Source organism: Pelobates fuscus, chromosome 1 (assembly GCF_036172605.1).
Source record: "Pelobates fuscus isolate aPelFus1 chromosome 1, aPelFus1.pri, whole genome shotgun sequence".
NCBI lineage: Eukaryota > Metazoa > Chordata > Amphibia > Anura > Pelobatidae > Pelobates > Pelobates fuscus.
In genome coordinates, this window is record NC_086317.1 from 114,873,757 (window position 1) to 114,891,200 (window position 17,444).

The following is a 17,444-nucleotide window of genomic DNA, read 5'->3' on the forward strand; positions in this document are numbered from 1 at the left end:
CTTTATCCACTTTCCTTAAGTCATTTCCAATGTTATATTTTATCCTTAGCCCCTATACTGCAGAAGTTTGTGAGTGAAACAATATTAGCATAACATGTATTTGAAGCAAAGGACTCATAGTTATCATATAATCATATCGTAACGCGGCCATTTTGTGTATATATTGCTTTTTGGACAAATGTAAAAATAACAAATTATGTAAATTTAGACCAATTTTTATTTTTCACTTATTCGTTCAGCCTTTATAAAAAGGAATTTGGAATAGGAAAAGGGAATTAATTTGGGAAATGAAAAGCTGCAGACTTTTTTTTATTTTTCATTTTTTCCCACAGGGTCTGAAATGTTATGTAAAAGCAAAAATGCTACTTATTTCACATACACTAGATATGACAAAAATACATAAATACAAATGGTCAAATAACTTGCCTATATAGAAACATAGAAACATAGAATGTGACGGCAGATAAGAACCATTCGGCCCATCTAGTCTGCCCAGTTTTCTAAATACTTTCATTAGTCCCTGGCCTTATCTTATAGTTAGGATAGCCTTATGCCTATCCCACGCATGCTTAAACTCCTTTACTGTGTTAACCTCTACTACTTCAGCTGGAAGGCTATTCCATGCATCCACTACCCTCTCAGTAAAGTAATACTTCCTGATATTATTTTTAAACCTTTGTCCCTCTAATTTAAGACTATGTCCTCTTGTTGTGGTAGTTTTTCTTCTTTTAAATATAGTCTCCTCCTTTACTGTGTTGATTCCCTTTATGTATTTAAATGTTTCTATCATATCCCCCCGTCTCGTCTTTCCTCCAAGCTATACATGTTAAGATCCTTTAACCTTTCCTGGTAAGTTTTATCCTGCAATCCATGAACCAGTTTAGTAGCCCTTCTTTGAACTCTCTCTAAGGTATCAATATCCTTCTGAAGATAGGGTCTCCAGTACTGTGTACAGTACTCCAAGTGAGGTCTCACCAGTGTTCTGTACAATGGCATGAGCACTTCCCTCTTTCTACTGCTAATACCTCTCCCTATACAACCAAGCATTCTGCTAGCATTTCCTGCTGCTCTATTACATTGTCTGCCTACCTTTAAGTCATCAGAAATAATCACCCCTAAATCCCTTTCCACAGATGTTGAGGTTAGGACTCTATCAAATATTCTGTACTCTGCCCTTGGGTTTTTACGTCCAAGATGCATTATCTTGCACTTATCCACATTAAATGTCAGTTGCCACAACTCTGACCATTTTTCTAGTTTACCTAAATCATTTTCCATTTGGCTTATCCCTCCTGGAACATCAACCCTGTTACATATCTTAGTATAATACGCAAAAAGACGCACCTTACCATCAAGACCTTCTGCAATATCACTAATAAAAATATTAAAGAGAATGGGTCCAAGTACAGATCCCTGAGGTACCCCACTGGTGACAAGCCCAAGCTTCGAATATACTCCATTGACTACAACCCTCTGTTGCCTGTCACTCAGCCACTGCCTTACCCATTTAACAATATTGGAATCCAAACTCAAAGATTGTAGTTTATTGATAAGCCTTCTATGTGCAACAGTGTCAAAAGTCTTACTGAAATCTAGGTAAGCAATGTCTACTGCACCACCCTGATCTATAATTTTAGTTACCCAATCAAAAAAATCAATACGATTAGTTTGGCATGATCTCCCTGAAGTAACCCATGTTGTCTCTGATCTTGAAATCCACGTGTTTTTAGATGTTCAACAATCCTATCCTTTAACATGGTTTCCATCACTTTCCCCACTACTGAAGTAAGGCTTACTGGCCTATAGTTGCCCAACTCCTCCCTATTACCTTTCTTGTGAATGGGCACAACATTCGCTAACTTCCAATCTTCTGGGACTACTCCTGTTATCAATGATTGGTTAAATAAATCTGTTAATGGTTTTGCTAGTACACCACTAAGCTCTTTTAATAGCTTTGGGTGTATTCCATTAGGTCCCATTGACTTATTTGTCTTTACTTTTGACAGTTGAAATAGAACCTCTTCCTCTGTAAACTCACGTGTAATAAATGACTCATTTATCCTTTTTCTTAACTGAGGTCCCTTTCCTTCATTTTCATCTGTAAATACCGAACAAAAATATTCATTGAGGCAGTCAGCTAGACCTTTATCCTCATCTACATACCTTCCTTCTTTTGTTTTTAATCTAACTAATCCTTGTTTTACTTTTCTTTTCTCATTTATGTATCTAAAAAAAGTTTTGTCCCCCTTTTTTACTGACTGTGCTATTTTCTCTTCTTTGTGTGATTTGGAAGCACCCTGAAGGCATTACTAGTGATGTAGCCTACTGAAAATGGCAACCGATTGTAAAAAGAATGACTGCTTTTGAGCATAAGGTCCACATACAGTACACACAATTTAATTATATATTTCTAAAATAAAGGTATTTAAAATTGCAATAACAATCTTTATCAATCTCTAGAATACTAATGTAATGCTGACAGTGAAAGAGTACAGGTCATTCACTCATCCCCTAATATGACCCTTTGAAACTTCATGTACTGATTGGAAGCAGTCGACATAGGACTAATTAGATGATTTAGGTGGCTACTTAATGTGTTGTGCTTACTGGGGCCTTAAGGCCACCCAACTCACTTAACTGGAGAACAGGGCCTTTAGCATGGGGCAAGCAGCAGAGGGTCACCACCAGAGGGCTGCCCACTATTTTTTGTATATATTGTATATTAATATTGTTTTTGTATTTTATTGTACACTAACTGTAACAATGCAATGATTTGTGAACCCAGGACATACTTGAAAACGAGAGAAATCTCAATGTATCTTTCCTGGTAAAATATTTTATGAATAAATATTAGCAGGTGTGAGGAGGGAGTGGCAGCAGCCATCCACTCCTCACACTACTGCAGATTTGGGGTAGGTAAAGAGAGCTCCAGCATAGGAGCCTAGCATCAAAGAATAGGGGAAAAGGACCTTGCACAAATTAGGTTACAATTTTGTTTGGAAATATATTTAAACTGTCCTAAAAATATATACAAATACGTTAATAATATTAATAAATGGGATTGAATAGTTAGAGACAATTTAAAAAAAAAAAATATGTTGGGTCAATTCCCAGTTTAATTTTATGAAATATACATCTCTCATAGATAAACCTTACTTAAATTGCATTTTTTTTAAAAAATGTATTAAAGGGACACTATAGTCACCTGAACAACTTTAGCTTAATGAAGCAGTTTTGGTGTATAGAACATGCCCCTGCAGCCTCACTGCTCAATCCTTTGCCATTTAGGAGTTAAATCCCTTTGTTTATGAACCCTAGTCACACCTCCCTGCATGTGACTTGCACAGTCTTCCATAAACACTTCCTGTAAAGAGAGCCCTATTTAGGCTTTCTTTATTGCAAGTTCTGTTTAATTAAGATTATCTTATCCCCTGCTATGTTAATAGCTTGCTAGACCCTGCAAGAGCCTCCTGTATGTGATTAAAGTTCAATTTAGAGATTGAGATACCATTATTTAAGGTAAATTACATCTTTTTTAAAGTGAAACCAGTTTTTTTTTTTCATTCAGGCTCTGTCAATCATAGCCAGGGGAGTTGTGGCTAGGGCTGCATAAACAGAAACAAAGTGATTTAACTCCTAAATGACAGTGAATTGAGCAGTGAAATTGCAGGGGAATGATCTATACACTAAAACTGCTTTATTTAGCTAAAGTAATTTAGGTGACTGTAGTGTTCTTTTAAGCTTGTTTGCCTGTAGAAATGCATTTACTATTTATCATTTAATTCTGAATCGAAAATAATACCTAAATTCACACTTTAAAGGTCTACTTTGGACACCATAACATCTTCATTGCAAAGTTATTATGGCTCAAGGAGATCCTGGGCACAATGTTACCTGAAGGGGTTAAACTTTAAAATGGTTTAACCCCAAAGTCTGCAAAGCGGTGCCCGATCACCATGCTAATGCACCTCTATTCAATGTTCAATTAGGAAGCCTAAGACTGGGCGCTGATGATAGGCTGACAGCTTATGTATCTGTATCTGTACGGTATGTGTCTTTTACTCACTATTCTCAATGGTGAGCTACTGAGTGGCTTAGAACATCAGCTGGGAAGGCTTCCTGATTGAAGCTTGGACACTGAGCAGAAATGCAAAGTCTAGAGCCGCTTCTGGCAGTGTGTGATCTTACATTTTTAAATTTACAAGCATTTTTAATTTCTATTATTATTAGTTTATTTTTTATGTAGCGCCAGCAAATTCCGTAGCGCTGTACAATACGTGGACTAACAGACACGTAATTGTAACAAGACAAATGGACGCACAGGAAAAGAGGGATTGAGGGCCCTGCTCAATGAGCTTACATGCTAGATCAGGGACTAGTGGCTTTTTCTGCAGGTTGGTAATCATAGCTAGAGTGTAAATAAGGGTGAGTAAGACTTTAAAGACTAGATTTCGTACTGCAATATACATGAAAATAAAAACATTTATACTCTCTTTAGGTAGTGTAGTTCCCATATAACCTGGGATGAGTTAACAGTGGCCAAAATAAGGATAATTAGGGGCATTAGGATGGAGAACATGACAGTGCAGGAATCAATATATATTTGTTCATAAAGACAACTTGTACTAAGGTAGGGCTATCTACTGTATGAATATTCAGAAATCCTCCTTTTGGGACTTTCTTCAGTACAAGGTCAAATAGGGCTCAGGAATGACAGGGAGGAGTGCAAAACCGGGGAGTATTTATATATGGAACCAAAAGGGCCCTAAACCCACCTTAGATGAAGGATTTCCCAAGTAAGTGAATAAATGTGATAGGAACAGGCATTAAGTTGCTAGGAAAGGACGTGCCAAAAATGGAGCTGAAGCTCCAGGCCCATGAACGTGGAATAGGCCAAATAATATTACTTTGACAGATACAGTCACTGACAGACACATAGTCACTGACAGACACAAACACTGACGGACACATAGTCACTGACAGACACATACACACACACCCACACATACAGACACAGTCACTGACAGTCAAACACACACTCACTGACACACAGACTCACACAATACAAAAATTTTGAGGCAAATTTAGCCTCCCTACCTCCCTGGGGTCCAGTGTGGGGCAGCTTCTCACTCCTCCAGCGCACTGTTTAGTATGCCGGGGCCGGAATTTTATAGCATGACAGGAGGCATCATATTTGCTTAAGTCTCTCTTTACTAGAACTCCACAGCAGCACATTAACATAGAGAGATAAACACCAAAAACACCAAAAACAAAAACATAAGGCATCTATATAAAGCTCCTCCTAAGCCACCATTTCCTCTTTCTTTGCTCCTCCACAGACAGTACAGGTCAGAGTACCACTGCCTCCTGTTATATATGGGTGGCTGTGGGTCTTATTGTTTATTTTACTTGTGATTTTCCTCTCATGTGTTTGCAAGATTACTGTTATTATTGCTCATGTAGGCATTGCTTTGCTTCTCCGTTTTTTTTGCCCCCCTTTTTTCTTTCGTTTTTTCTTTATTGTTCTATTATTTTATGTGTGTGTTTATTTGATGATTGTTTTCATAAATTTTTCTCCTTGGGGCTCGTGTTTCTGTTTGCGGTCGCCGTGAAGCGGTCTTCCGACCGCTTCCCGTGCCAACTGTCAGGACCGTGGATTCCGGCGGTCCCACGTGTTCTTCATGCCGATTCCCGCCCGCCGGCTTCGTCCGCCGAGCGGGAATCCTTTCCTTTGCCTCCCTGCCCTGCCCGCATCCCCGGCCGCTCGTTAGCTGTTTTCCTAGCGGCGTGGGGACGGAGCAGGGTACTGGTCTATTGCCGCGGGTGCCTCCGCTCTTGTGCACCCTCTCCCCGCGACTGCGTGGTCGGACACGGGGGTGCGCGTCTCTCTCTCTCTCGAGGCTGCCCCGCCTGTCATTTATTTCTTAAGGGTGCAGTGCCCTATTTTTGTATGGTTGCTTGCTCAGCTTGCTACTCATGTCCCATTGTGTGGGGGATCGTTTCTTCATGTTCTCTGGGTTCCCCTTGGCATATTTGGGGTTCTCTCCTGCTTCCTGCAGTTTTTCTACCTCAGTGCACGCTTCCTGGCTTTGCATGCTTTTCTGTGGTATTTTGTTGCATGTTCCTGGGCTGTGAGTGGCCCTGTGCATTTCACCACATGCACCCTGCATGGGACCCGCTTGGCATGGTTGCACCCCCTCTGACCAAGGAACTGGCCTGGGGACCCGATTGCACCTCTACACTGCTTATCCTATATATCAAGATAGACCTGCATATCTACCATAAGGATATACGTTCCTGCCTCCTATATCACTGGGCCGGTGATACCCATGCCCATATACTGGCCTGCTTCGGCTGTGCCCTTATGATTGACCTGCTTTGTCTGTGCCCCTTGATTGGCCTGCTTTGTCTGTGCCCCATGATTTGGCCTGCTCTGTCTGTGCCATATTATGCATGCTATTAACCTGATGGCTCCGTGACCTGGACTACGCTTGTTGAGCCAGCATGCGTTTATTACTTGCCTCTGCCAATACTAGGGGTGCTGCCCCTACTGCCTGCTAGTGATACCTGTTCTCTATCTCCTTAGGTATCACGTATCACCAACTCAGTTATGGATGCCTCTGCACAGGAGCAGAATTTGCAGGCTTTGATTAATGTGGCTGTGACCGCCTCTGTGGAGAAAGCCCTGGCTAGGGCCCTCCCTCAGTCTCAACCAGACAGCGGTGTGAGAGGAACCCCCCGCTTGGCAGACGACTCGGCTGAGTCAGACTCTCAAGAAAGAGAGCAGGCAAGTGCGCAAATGCGCTATTGGAAGGGTGAAGGCCCTGAACCACGCTCCCGGAAAGGCAAGGCTCCGGTGAAGCGGCAAGGTTCGAGGTTATCAACCTCACCGGCCAGGCGCCGCCTTCTATCGGGCACAGGAGAGGAGGCCTCCTTACCCCCCCCTACTATGACCGTGCTGGATGAGTGGCGGGCAGACCAATCTCCTTCAGAGGAGGAAGGTGATTGGGACGAGGTCCATGGTGATGGCCCCGGTTGGCGCTGGGAGGATGAAGGCGCACCGGGAACAGTGGCCTCCACAGCGGTGCCGGAGGACGACACCTTTCTGTATGCTACAGGAGAACCTCTGTTTGACCCTCAGTCTATCCGGCACCCCAGATCCTCAGAATGGTCACTGCCCGATCCTGGGTCCATAGACCTTTGGAAGGGGAGGCCCGCAAGAAACTGCGGGCGGAATGCCCCAGACCCGTCCTGCCGGACAAGGTGGCAGCGACCCCGGATTTTGATCCCCTGGTGGCCTCGTATTTGAATCGTACGGGTAGGGACCCCAGGAAAGGGGTGGAACGTAGCCTCCGCTCAGCGCAGGATAAACAACTGGATATGCTGGGCCCCCTGTGCAGGATGTTGGCCCTGGCAGACGAGGCCTACACAGAGGGTATGAGTCTGGACCCGGCCATCATGCGGGACTGGGCACTGCGTTCCATCTGCCTGCTAGGCAATGCTAATGTGGCTCTCTGCACTGAACGCAGGAAGATGGCTCTGTTCCGTATGGACAACAAACTATCGGAGCTGGGATCCAAAGAATTGGGCCCCCTGGCTAAAGGCTTACTGTTCGGGGAACCTTTTATTAAGGAGCTACAGAAACACGTCAATCTGTTTACTTCCCTGGATAAAGCTCAATCTTCCATTAAGAAGGTATTTCGGCCGCAATCATCCCGGGTTTTTGGACGGGCTGGACGACAGCGGGGTCGTGTCTCCAGCCGCTGCTGGTCTTCGGGCCCCCACAGATCCCGTGGTCCGTCCTTCTTTCCATCATACCAATCCAAAACCCCCTACGCTCAGAGGGCGGATAGAGGTCGTGGATACCACGCCAGAGGACGGGCGAGATTTCCTACAGGTGAGTGCAACTCCTGCCACTTTTGATCACCCTACATTGCATGCGGGCAGACTGTTTCACTGCAGAGACAGGTGGCGGGAGGTATCTTCAGATGTATGGGTCCTTCGGACGGTGCAGGGTCATGTCATAGATTTCCATTCCCCTCCAACGCAGGTTGGTCCTCGAAGGATCCCCATCATCGCAAGGGACCAACAGATAGATAGGAAGTTCAGGCACTGTTCACCAAGGGCGCGGTCCAACGAGCCCCAGATTTGGGGGGCTTCTTCAGCTCAATTTTTTTCTGGTGAAGAAAAAGTCCGGAGAGTTCCGCCCGGTGATCAATTTATGGGAATTGAACACCTTCGTGGTCTACAACCACTTCAAGATGGAGGGCATTCATCTTCTTCGGGCCCTTCTCCAGCCGGGAGACTGGTTCATGAGGCTGGACCTGAAGGACGCTTACCTTTCCGTCCCAGTGGACGAGGATTGTCGCAGATTCCTTCACTTCGTCTGGAAGGGCGTTCCGTGCTAATTTACATGCCTTCCCTTCGGCCTCAGCTCGGCTCCTTGGTGCTTTACCAAACTCCTGAAGCCGGTGGTCGCCCGTTTCAGGTCGGAGGGCGTCCGCTGCATAATATATCTGGACGACTTGCTGATTTTTTGCGAGGACTCCTCCAGGCTCAGATCTCAGACTCGCTCTGCGATCTCCTTATTGGAACACCTGGGGTTCGTGGTCAATCTGAAGAAATCGGCATTGAAACCTTCCCAGACGGTGGAGTTCTTGGGATTCGAAGTCGATGCGAAGGAATGCGTTCTACGCCTGCCCCTGGCCAAGATAGCGACCATTCGGAAGGAGATAAGACGGATTTTGAAGCAAAACCGGATTCCCCTTCGAATGTTGGCTCGCGTGGTGGGTCTCCTCTCTGCCTCGATATAGGCAATCTACCTGGGCCCACTGCATTACAGGGCCATGCAATGGCTGAAGGCTCACTTCCTACGCAGGAGGCCCTCTTACGACCAGTGGATCTCCCTGTCTCCAGACGTGAAAACCGAACTGTGCTGGTGGCTCCTGCATATGTCGGCCTGGAACGGCAAGGCGATTTTCGGACCTACCCTGGATTTCGTGCTGGAATCGGATGCGAGTCTTTGGGGCTGGGGCGCCACGTGCGTGACCAGGTCCACGGGGGGCCCATGGTCGGACAAGTAATCGGAATTCCACATTAATTGTCTGGAGTTGATTGCGGGTTCGTTTGCGATTCGGAGCCTGGCAAACCACCTGTCGGACTGCTGCGTCCTCCTTCGGATGGACAATGTCTCCGCGGTACAATACATCAACCGCTTGGGGGGGCGCTCGGTCTCGAGCACTATCGGAGGTGACGAAGGAGATTTACAGTTTCTGTTTCCAACGCAACATCACTTTACAAGCGGAGTATCTTCCGGGAGAGTCGACCCTGACGGTGGACTGGTTCTCCAGACATTGGAGGGATGCCAGCGACTGGAAACTCCTTCGGCCCATCTTCCTCGAACTCAGGTGTCAGAGGGGTCCATTCACAGTGGATCTATTTGCATCCAGGACGAATCACCAGACCCAGAAGTACTTCAGCTGACTCCAGGATCCAGCGTGCGCAGCGGTGGACGCTTTTCTCCAGGTGGAGCGTATGCGTTTCCTCCATTCGCTATGATCCCCAGGGTGTTGCTACAAGTTCAACATCAATGTGTGTCCTTAGTGTTGCTGACTCCGCTGTGGCAGGGTCAAGCTTGGTTTCCGGAACTCCTGGATCTCTCCTATCGGGACCCTCTTCTCTTACCGTTCGCTCGAATGCTCCTCACGGACTCCCAGGGCAACCCTCACCCTCTAGTGAGGGACGGCCACCTGCTCTTGGTGGCCTGGACTCTTTCAGGGGTACCTGGAATTTCGAGGCGTTATAGCTATCGGCTAGAGACCTCCTCTGGGATTCCTGGGCTCCCGGGACAAGGAGGTGCTACCTGTCAGCATGGGGTTCCTGGTGTCGTTGGTGCTTGGAACGGGATATCGATCCCTTTACAGGCCCTGTAACTAGCGTGCTGAATTTCTTGTCGCATCTCTTTGATTAGGGTCGGTCGAATCGCTCGGTTAAGGTCAGCTATCTCGGCGGCGCATGTCCCGCTTAGAGGTTTTCCCATCGGCCAGGATCCGCTAGTCTGCAGACTTCTGCATGGGATGAGGCTGGCACGTCCTCCGGCGCCTAAGTATTCCTCCCTCTGGGATGTGCGTATGGTTTTAGCGTTCCTTCAGGAATGGCCGTATAACCAGGACCTTTCCCTTCGCCAGCTTTTGGCTAAATTTGCCCTCTTGTTGAGTTTGGTATCGTTCAGGCGTGTTTCGGATGTCCGGGCCTTCGATGTCGACGCTTTCACGTTCTCGCCAGAGGGGGTCTCCTTCAAGGTGGTTAGACGTACCAAGTCGGATTCGACGGTTGTGTCGTATCCTTACTTCTGGGATTCGCCTAAACTTTGTGTAGCGAAGACACTGGCTTGTTATGTAGCGGTTACCGCTCCATTTTGCTCTTCTCATTCTGGCCAGTTATTGCTTTCATATGTCAGACCCCACAAGCCGGTCTCGTCCCCTACCCTAGCTCGGTGGATAAGATGGCTATTGACACTGGCGGGGGTGAATGCGTCCTTCGGAGCTCATTCGGTTAGGGGCGCCGCGGCTTCCAGAGGTTTCATGGCAGGCACTTCCCTTCAGGACATTTTGCGTTCGGCGGCCTGCTCCCGTGAGGATACCTTTCGCCAATTCTACTTTAGACCGTCGGACCATGCTTCTTTTGCTTTGCTGTCGGAGCGTTAAAACAGCAAATATGAAGCCTCCTGTCATGCTATAAAATTGTAGATTATACTAGCTTTAGTGTAACTATAATCTTAATTTTATTAATGACAGGAGGCGAATATTTCCCACCCAGTTTTGTTTTCCCCCCCTTGTTTGGATGGAGTACTTTCTATTGTGTCTCTGTTGAATTGTCTGGTCGCCTGGGCTAGGTTTGGTAGTCTAGGGTTATGTATGGGGAAGTTGGGGGAGGTGTCTAGTATATTGTATTGCCGGTGATTGGTGATGGATTTCATGTCTTTTATACTGTCAGTACTGGATCATGGGATTTATGTTTTATCAGTACATTTCGTTCACTAATCAGTGTTTTTCGACTTTGTTTATTTTGTTTCAGTTTAATGGTTGGACTGCAGTTCAAGGAATCGACGGCTTTGCAGGATGAAGTTCAAGATCACATCCATTCTCCGAAATTTCCTCCGAATGTTATTCATTGTTATGTTATATATTTTTTCATTTAATTGGTTTACCGGCATTGTTGTGTACGTTATGTTGTCGCAGCGTGAAAGAGGAAATGGTGGCTTAGGAGGAGCTTTATATAGATGCCTTATGTTTTTGTCTTTGGTGTTTATCACTCTATGTTAATGTGCTGCTGTGGAGTTCTAGTAAAGAGAGACTTAAGCAAATATTCGCCTCCTGTCATTAATAAAATTAAGATTATAGTTACACTAAAGCTAGTATAATCTACAATTACATCATATTCTGGCTCCTGACATCACAGAGGGTGCGCAAGGGAGGAGTGAGAAGCTGTAAGAACAGCCTCCCTCGTCGCCACACTGCTGTCTGACCCCTCTCCTCCGGCATTTCTCGGCAGAGCGGGCACCTGCCATCAAGATAAGCAGGTGCATGCTTTGCCATTCCTTAAGAGCACCGCATTGGGGGCGCCCTGAGGTGCCCAGATGACAAGCCTTCTCTGGGCACCCCCATCTTTGGGCGCCTGGAGAATTGGCCCTGCACTGGAGTGGGGGCGGCTCAAATGCTGGGGCCCAAGACAGGGGCAGCCCACCAGGCCCTCAAGTGCTGGGGCCCAAGACAGGGGCAGCCCACCAGGCCCTGCATACACACACACACACTCTCACTGACATACACAGTGTCGTTTACACACTCACTAACATACACACTGGCATACAGTCTAAGTTACACACTTTTATTAATACAAACATACTCACTGACATACACTGTGTCACTTACACACTTACACACACTCTCAATAGCATAAAGTGTCACTTACACACTCTCAATAGCATACAGTGTCACTTACACACTTTCACTGACATACGCAATGTCACTCACACACAGTTTCAGTGACATTCACAGTGCCACTTCATGCTTTCAATAACACACACACTCTCACTGACATACATAGTGTCACTTACACACTCTCACTGACATACACAGTGTCATTTACATACAGTCACTAACACACACACAGTGTGACTTACACACTCTCACTCACACGCACGTACTTTCACTGACATACACACACTCTCACATTCACAGTGCCACTTACACCCTCTCACTAACACACACTGTCACTGAAGCACAAACTCACACCACTTTACATATAGGCACACTTTATTTACAAACACAGCAATTCAATACACACAGACCAATTGACCATCATACACTCATACTCAAAATCAGTTCCACTTAACTTCAGATGTATTATTCAAAAGTGCTGTGAATTAAGGAGAGGGATCCAGCCTGCAGGTAACTGCTGTTGTTCCCGGTGGGGGGGTCAGGAGAGCCATGCACTGTGAGCACAGGCTTCTTTCTGTTCCCCTCAGAGTGCTTCCGGTATTCAGGTGCAGGGGGCAGCCCTGATACAAAGTCACATCCTGGCTTCCCCTGCCTGCAGGAAGCAGAATTCTCTGCTCGGGTGCTGGGGATATAGCACACCCCGCTCCCTGAGCAGGCAACAGCAGCAGAGGGAGACAAGCAGGTGAATGGCTGCGCTGGGGGGTGGCTAAGGAGCCACTCACTCAGCATTCCTGCCCCAGACAACAGCAGGGCAGCCCACCGGTAAACCTCCTGGTGGGCGCCCTAGGCGAATGCCTTATTTGCCTAATGGTAGCACAGGCCCTGTATTACTCAGTTTGGAGAACCCCTGACATCTGGGCCTCCAAATATCCTTAGACACGGATTAAACCATCAGTGTGCAATTCAGCAGAGATCTGAGTTAGATCTTAAAAATGTGAGTAAGTTTTACATCAATTTGACCGAATATTTTCATACTGTCAAACTGTACTGCACTATCATTTGTTTTGTCATATTCTCTTTGAGGTTAATTTTATTGGAATATCTCAGTGGTTCATGTATGTATTAAGATACCAAGTACACTTAAAGGGTGCTGTGCATCCTTTTATTTTTGGTTTAACAAAGACAAATTAACTACTAACAAAGATGTTATTTAATAAATTGTAAAAAAAAAAAGTTTACATCAATACACTATTATTGGATGTTGTATGAGCTAGGGTTATGAAAGAGATTTTAAGAGGAACATAACAAAAATATCAATATATGAGTCTAAAGCCTTCTGCAAATACCACTCTTCAAATATCTGTTCTCTGTGGTTGGAGTTTTTTTTTCTTCTTCACAAGCAAGGTCAGTGAAACAGCTATTACATAATAACTTCCTTTTGCACCTTTTGATAGAATATAACATTTCATTATATCACACTAAAACAAGCAACCAAGGTAATAATTGCTGTTAGCGATATTGTCGTTTGAACAAATGTGTTAAAGCAGATGTAAATATATAGAATATATAAAATCGGTTTATGCTGAATACTAAATTCAGAAAATGTTTAATGAAAACCTAAACATGTCCAGTGACGGAATAGACCGTCATGCAGTACAGGTACCAGCAGGAGTTAATTCCATGCTGGTACCAAGGACCCCCTTTCAGTTTGGGTCATAGTTAAAGGGACACTATAGTCACCCAGACCACTTCAGCTCAATGAAGTGGTCTGGGTGCCAGGTCCCTCAGGTTTTAACCCATCACATGTAAACATAGCAGTTTCAGAGAATTCCCTCCAGTGGCCATTGGAGTAACTAAATGACCCCCATTTGTTTAAATAAATATACATAGGGATTTAGAAGAGAGCGCAGGTAACTTTTTCTTTGATAAATATAAATAGTTTGCTTTTGTTGTAACTGCTAAATATCACATATACATATGTTAATATGTATAGTAAAGTTAATCATCAATGTCTGAACTCAAATCATGTTTTATTACAACGCAAAAAATAAAGAGAAGCACACCGTAGAAAATATTAGCAATCTTTATTTAATTTATACTATGACTTATGACAATATATCAATATCCAAAAACACATACTATGGCTGACAGTATACCAATGTCCAAAAATATCACATAACTCACAAAAGTTAAACAAATAAATAAATAAATAAAAAGCAAAAATAACACAGTCATACACACACACTGTAAAATACAGAGCAACAAAATAAGGACAAAACAAGAGAATTGAAAAAAAAAAAAACAGATAACATACCAGGAATTGTAAAAAAAAAAAAAAATTAGTCACCTTCTCTAGAGACTCTAGAGACTTTTTCAATCAGCCACTGATAGCGGTGAAACGCGTCTCAGAGGATTGGAGCGGATTTTGTTTTTATATACAAATGTTTTATTGTTTTGTTTTTAAAGTGTTTTAATTATTTTATCAATAAATATTTGCCAAACTTTAATAACTTTGTGCTGCAACTTCAAAATCTGCTTCTACTTCAAAGAAAGGACTGTGTTACCCTTAAGTGACAAACAGGCTGTTTAATCTAGAGCCAGGCTTCAGTTTTTTTGTTTGTTTTGTTACATGTTATCTGTCCTGATGAAAGCTCCGTGTTTGAGCTGAAATGTTGATATTTTATATGTAATAAATAAAAGAAAATGTTACTACTTCAACCAAAGTCGCAGGAGTGCGATTGTTTCTACACCTACATCTGCTTTTGCCACAACCAGCACCGGGCATTACAAACATCTACTTGGAGTGCAAGCTACAATTATATATATATATATATATATATATATATATATATATATATATATATATATATATATGTATATATGCCACCTACATATTGCTGTACTGCAGCCATTGTTTCTGTTTATTTTGGATGAAGACAGAAGAGGGTTGGTGTCACCTGAGGTCACATTGGTCTCTGTGATCTGAGCCTCTCTTAACTGGCTCTATACTATGTGAATGTGTAGTATAATATCTTATATACATACTTACCAAAAGACTATATTGCACCATATTATCCTTTTTCTTTAGTTTCTCCTGTATACTATAACCCTTATTGTATAAGGGTAAGTATATGCTTTTAGCACTCTACTACATGCACTGGTGGTAGTTATAGCTACTCAATACACTTTGTTCTAATTTATGATTTTGTGTTTAATGAAGGAGAGAGTCATATTAGTGTTGTAGCTGCTTTTTTTTTCATTACACAGTTTTATTCACTTGTATATAAGCTCCTAATTTACACAGAGCACTGTGGTATTTTCGATGTCTAGCTAATACTATGGATAGGCATGGCTGATGATGGGTAGCATTGAGTTAAGTAGGGGTCATTGCTAGTGATAGTGGTACTATGGTAGATAGGGGCATATGATGGAAGAGTCATGAGTTCTTGCATAATTATATGGGTATTATGATACATTATGGGACAGGATCTATAAAGGAAGGTGTGGATCCTGGAAACCAGGGGTAAAGTGAGTGAATGTGTGGTTGTATGTGAGGACAAACTTGGTCAGGCCACAACCAACATAATCCCTAACTTCATCATTTATAATGGCTGTTCTCACATGTTCAAATTTTACCCTCTCGTCAATGGTACTGCTACTGTTGACTCCCAGCTAATTGAAAGATGATGTGGAACGAGTTAATTGTAGATGCATCACTTCTTAGCTTCACTGTGGGACATTAATTGTAATACAATATAACTTGTCTATCTGTGTCTCCATGTTGTAAATATGTCATTTATTATGGTTGCTATATGTTTCTAAATTTAGATTGGTTTTCAATTTCATTATATGAAATACTATTTTCAAAATGTGTTATATATTTATATATAGAACTTGTTTTGTTTGTTTTTACTTGTAGCTCTCCCATTGCAGCATGGTAAAGTTGCAATAGTCACTGGAGGCGCGAAAGGAATAGGATATTGCACTGCAATGCACTTATCACAATTGGGAATGCATGTGATACTAGGTAAGTTACCAACATATTTTATATATATGCACCTTAAGTAGTAATTCAGTTTTGTGCAACAAAAACATTATCCACTCTCCTAGCTGAAAACACCTTAGCATTTCCATTGTTTAAAAGATTTGGAGGAGCCCCCTGTTTTTTGTGGGGTTTTTAAGTAATGGGTTTAAAATAGGTAGAATAGAATTTCATTGCGACCAGTTGGGTAGCTACAATTGCACATCTTTAGCAAGTGATTTGAGTCTTCTTCAACATTATTACACAGCAAAATGTCATGTGTGGTGTACAGCCAACTCTTCTTATCACTCCAGCCCACATGATGATATATGAGGTAGCATTATTGTCTTTAGGGTTGAGGCAAGATTGATGGAGGTCAACACAGGACAATTCTACAGGAAAACCTGTGTCAGTATGTAAGTGATCTAAGACCAGGGTGGAGTTTCACCTTTCAACAGGGTGGAGTTTCACCTTTCAACAAATAGCTAACACTGTACTGTAGTGGTTAAGAACAAGAAAATGGGAATCTGAATTAAACATTAATTTCCCAATAAACGAGTGGTTGAAAAAAATTATACAACTCTCTCGTAGTTTCTTCATAACAAGAGATACAGTGGAAAAATACGAGTACTATTGGGAACCTTGGAAGAATTATATGAATAACATACTTTAGATAATATACAGGTATAACTTTATCTACTTATAATCAATTCTATCTCTAACTATGAGATACAGACATTTGGCAAATGTTGTCTTCCCTCTCACCAAAGGCCCCCATGTATGCATGTTTGTGAATGGATGCTGTGAATGTAACGATACTTGTATTCAACTATGTATTGCACTGTGTTAATATAATAATTTTACACAATGTTGAACAAATTGTACATGCTTATTAAGTATTTATAGGAACTTAAATGTTTATCACCTTTTATGTACAATATATATATATATATATATATGGCAAGAAAAAAATTTCATAATAAAGAACAATAAATAAAGTTAAAAAACAAACAAACAAACAAGAAATTGAATGCCTTGGAATAGCTCATAAAACTCCAAAACCTTAACCCAATTGAGATTCTGTGGAAAGATGTGAACATGTTAAAATGTTCCTCAGTATGTCATTTTGCCAAGAAGAATAGTCAAACATTGCAGGATCCAGATGGCAAATACTTGCCTCAAAAGAATCACAGCTGCATAAAACTATGACTAAAAGGTTTGAATAGAAATATTATACACAAAGTGTTAGGTATGTTGTGTAGACATTGTGTAAGACAATTGATAAACATCTCAATTTCCTGGTTGTTGCAGTACAGCAATTGGAAATATTTCAAGGGATTAACAAACAGACCAAAAGTATGGACAACCATTGTTATTAAATATATTCTTCTATTTCATGTACACCCATTATTGTTGTGTTTAACATCAAACACATTGTAATGCAATATCCTTAGACAATTGTTTTTTTTTTTTATTGTAAGTAG

General features: G+C 42.7%; 1 protein-coding gene across 1 annotated transcript in view; it reads left to right on the forward strand.

Moving 5' to 3' along the window:
• Window positions 1–17,444, forward strand: part of DHRSX (dehydrogenase/reductase X-linked) — a 372,962-nt gene that overhangs the window by 59,472 nt on the left and 296,046 nt on the right. Inside the window, exon 2 of the mRNA XM_063450175.1 lies at window positions 15,859–15,966. Within this exon, the coding sequence (XP_063306245.1) occupies window positions 15,859–15,966 (108 nt within the window). The remainder of the gene's footprint in view (window positions 1–15,858; window positions 15,967–17,444) is intronic.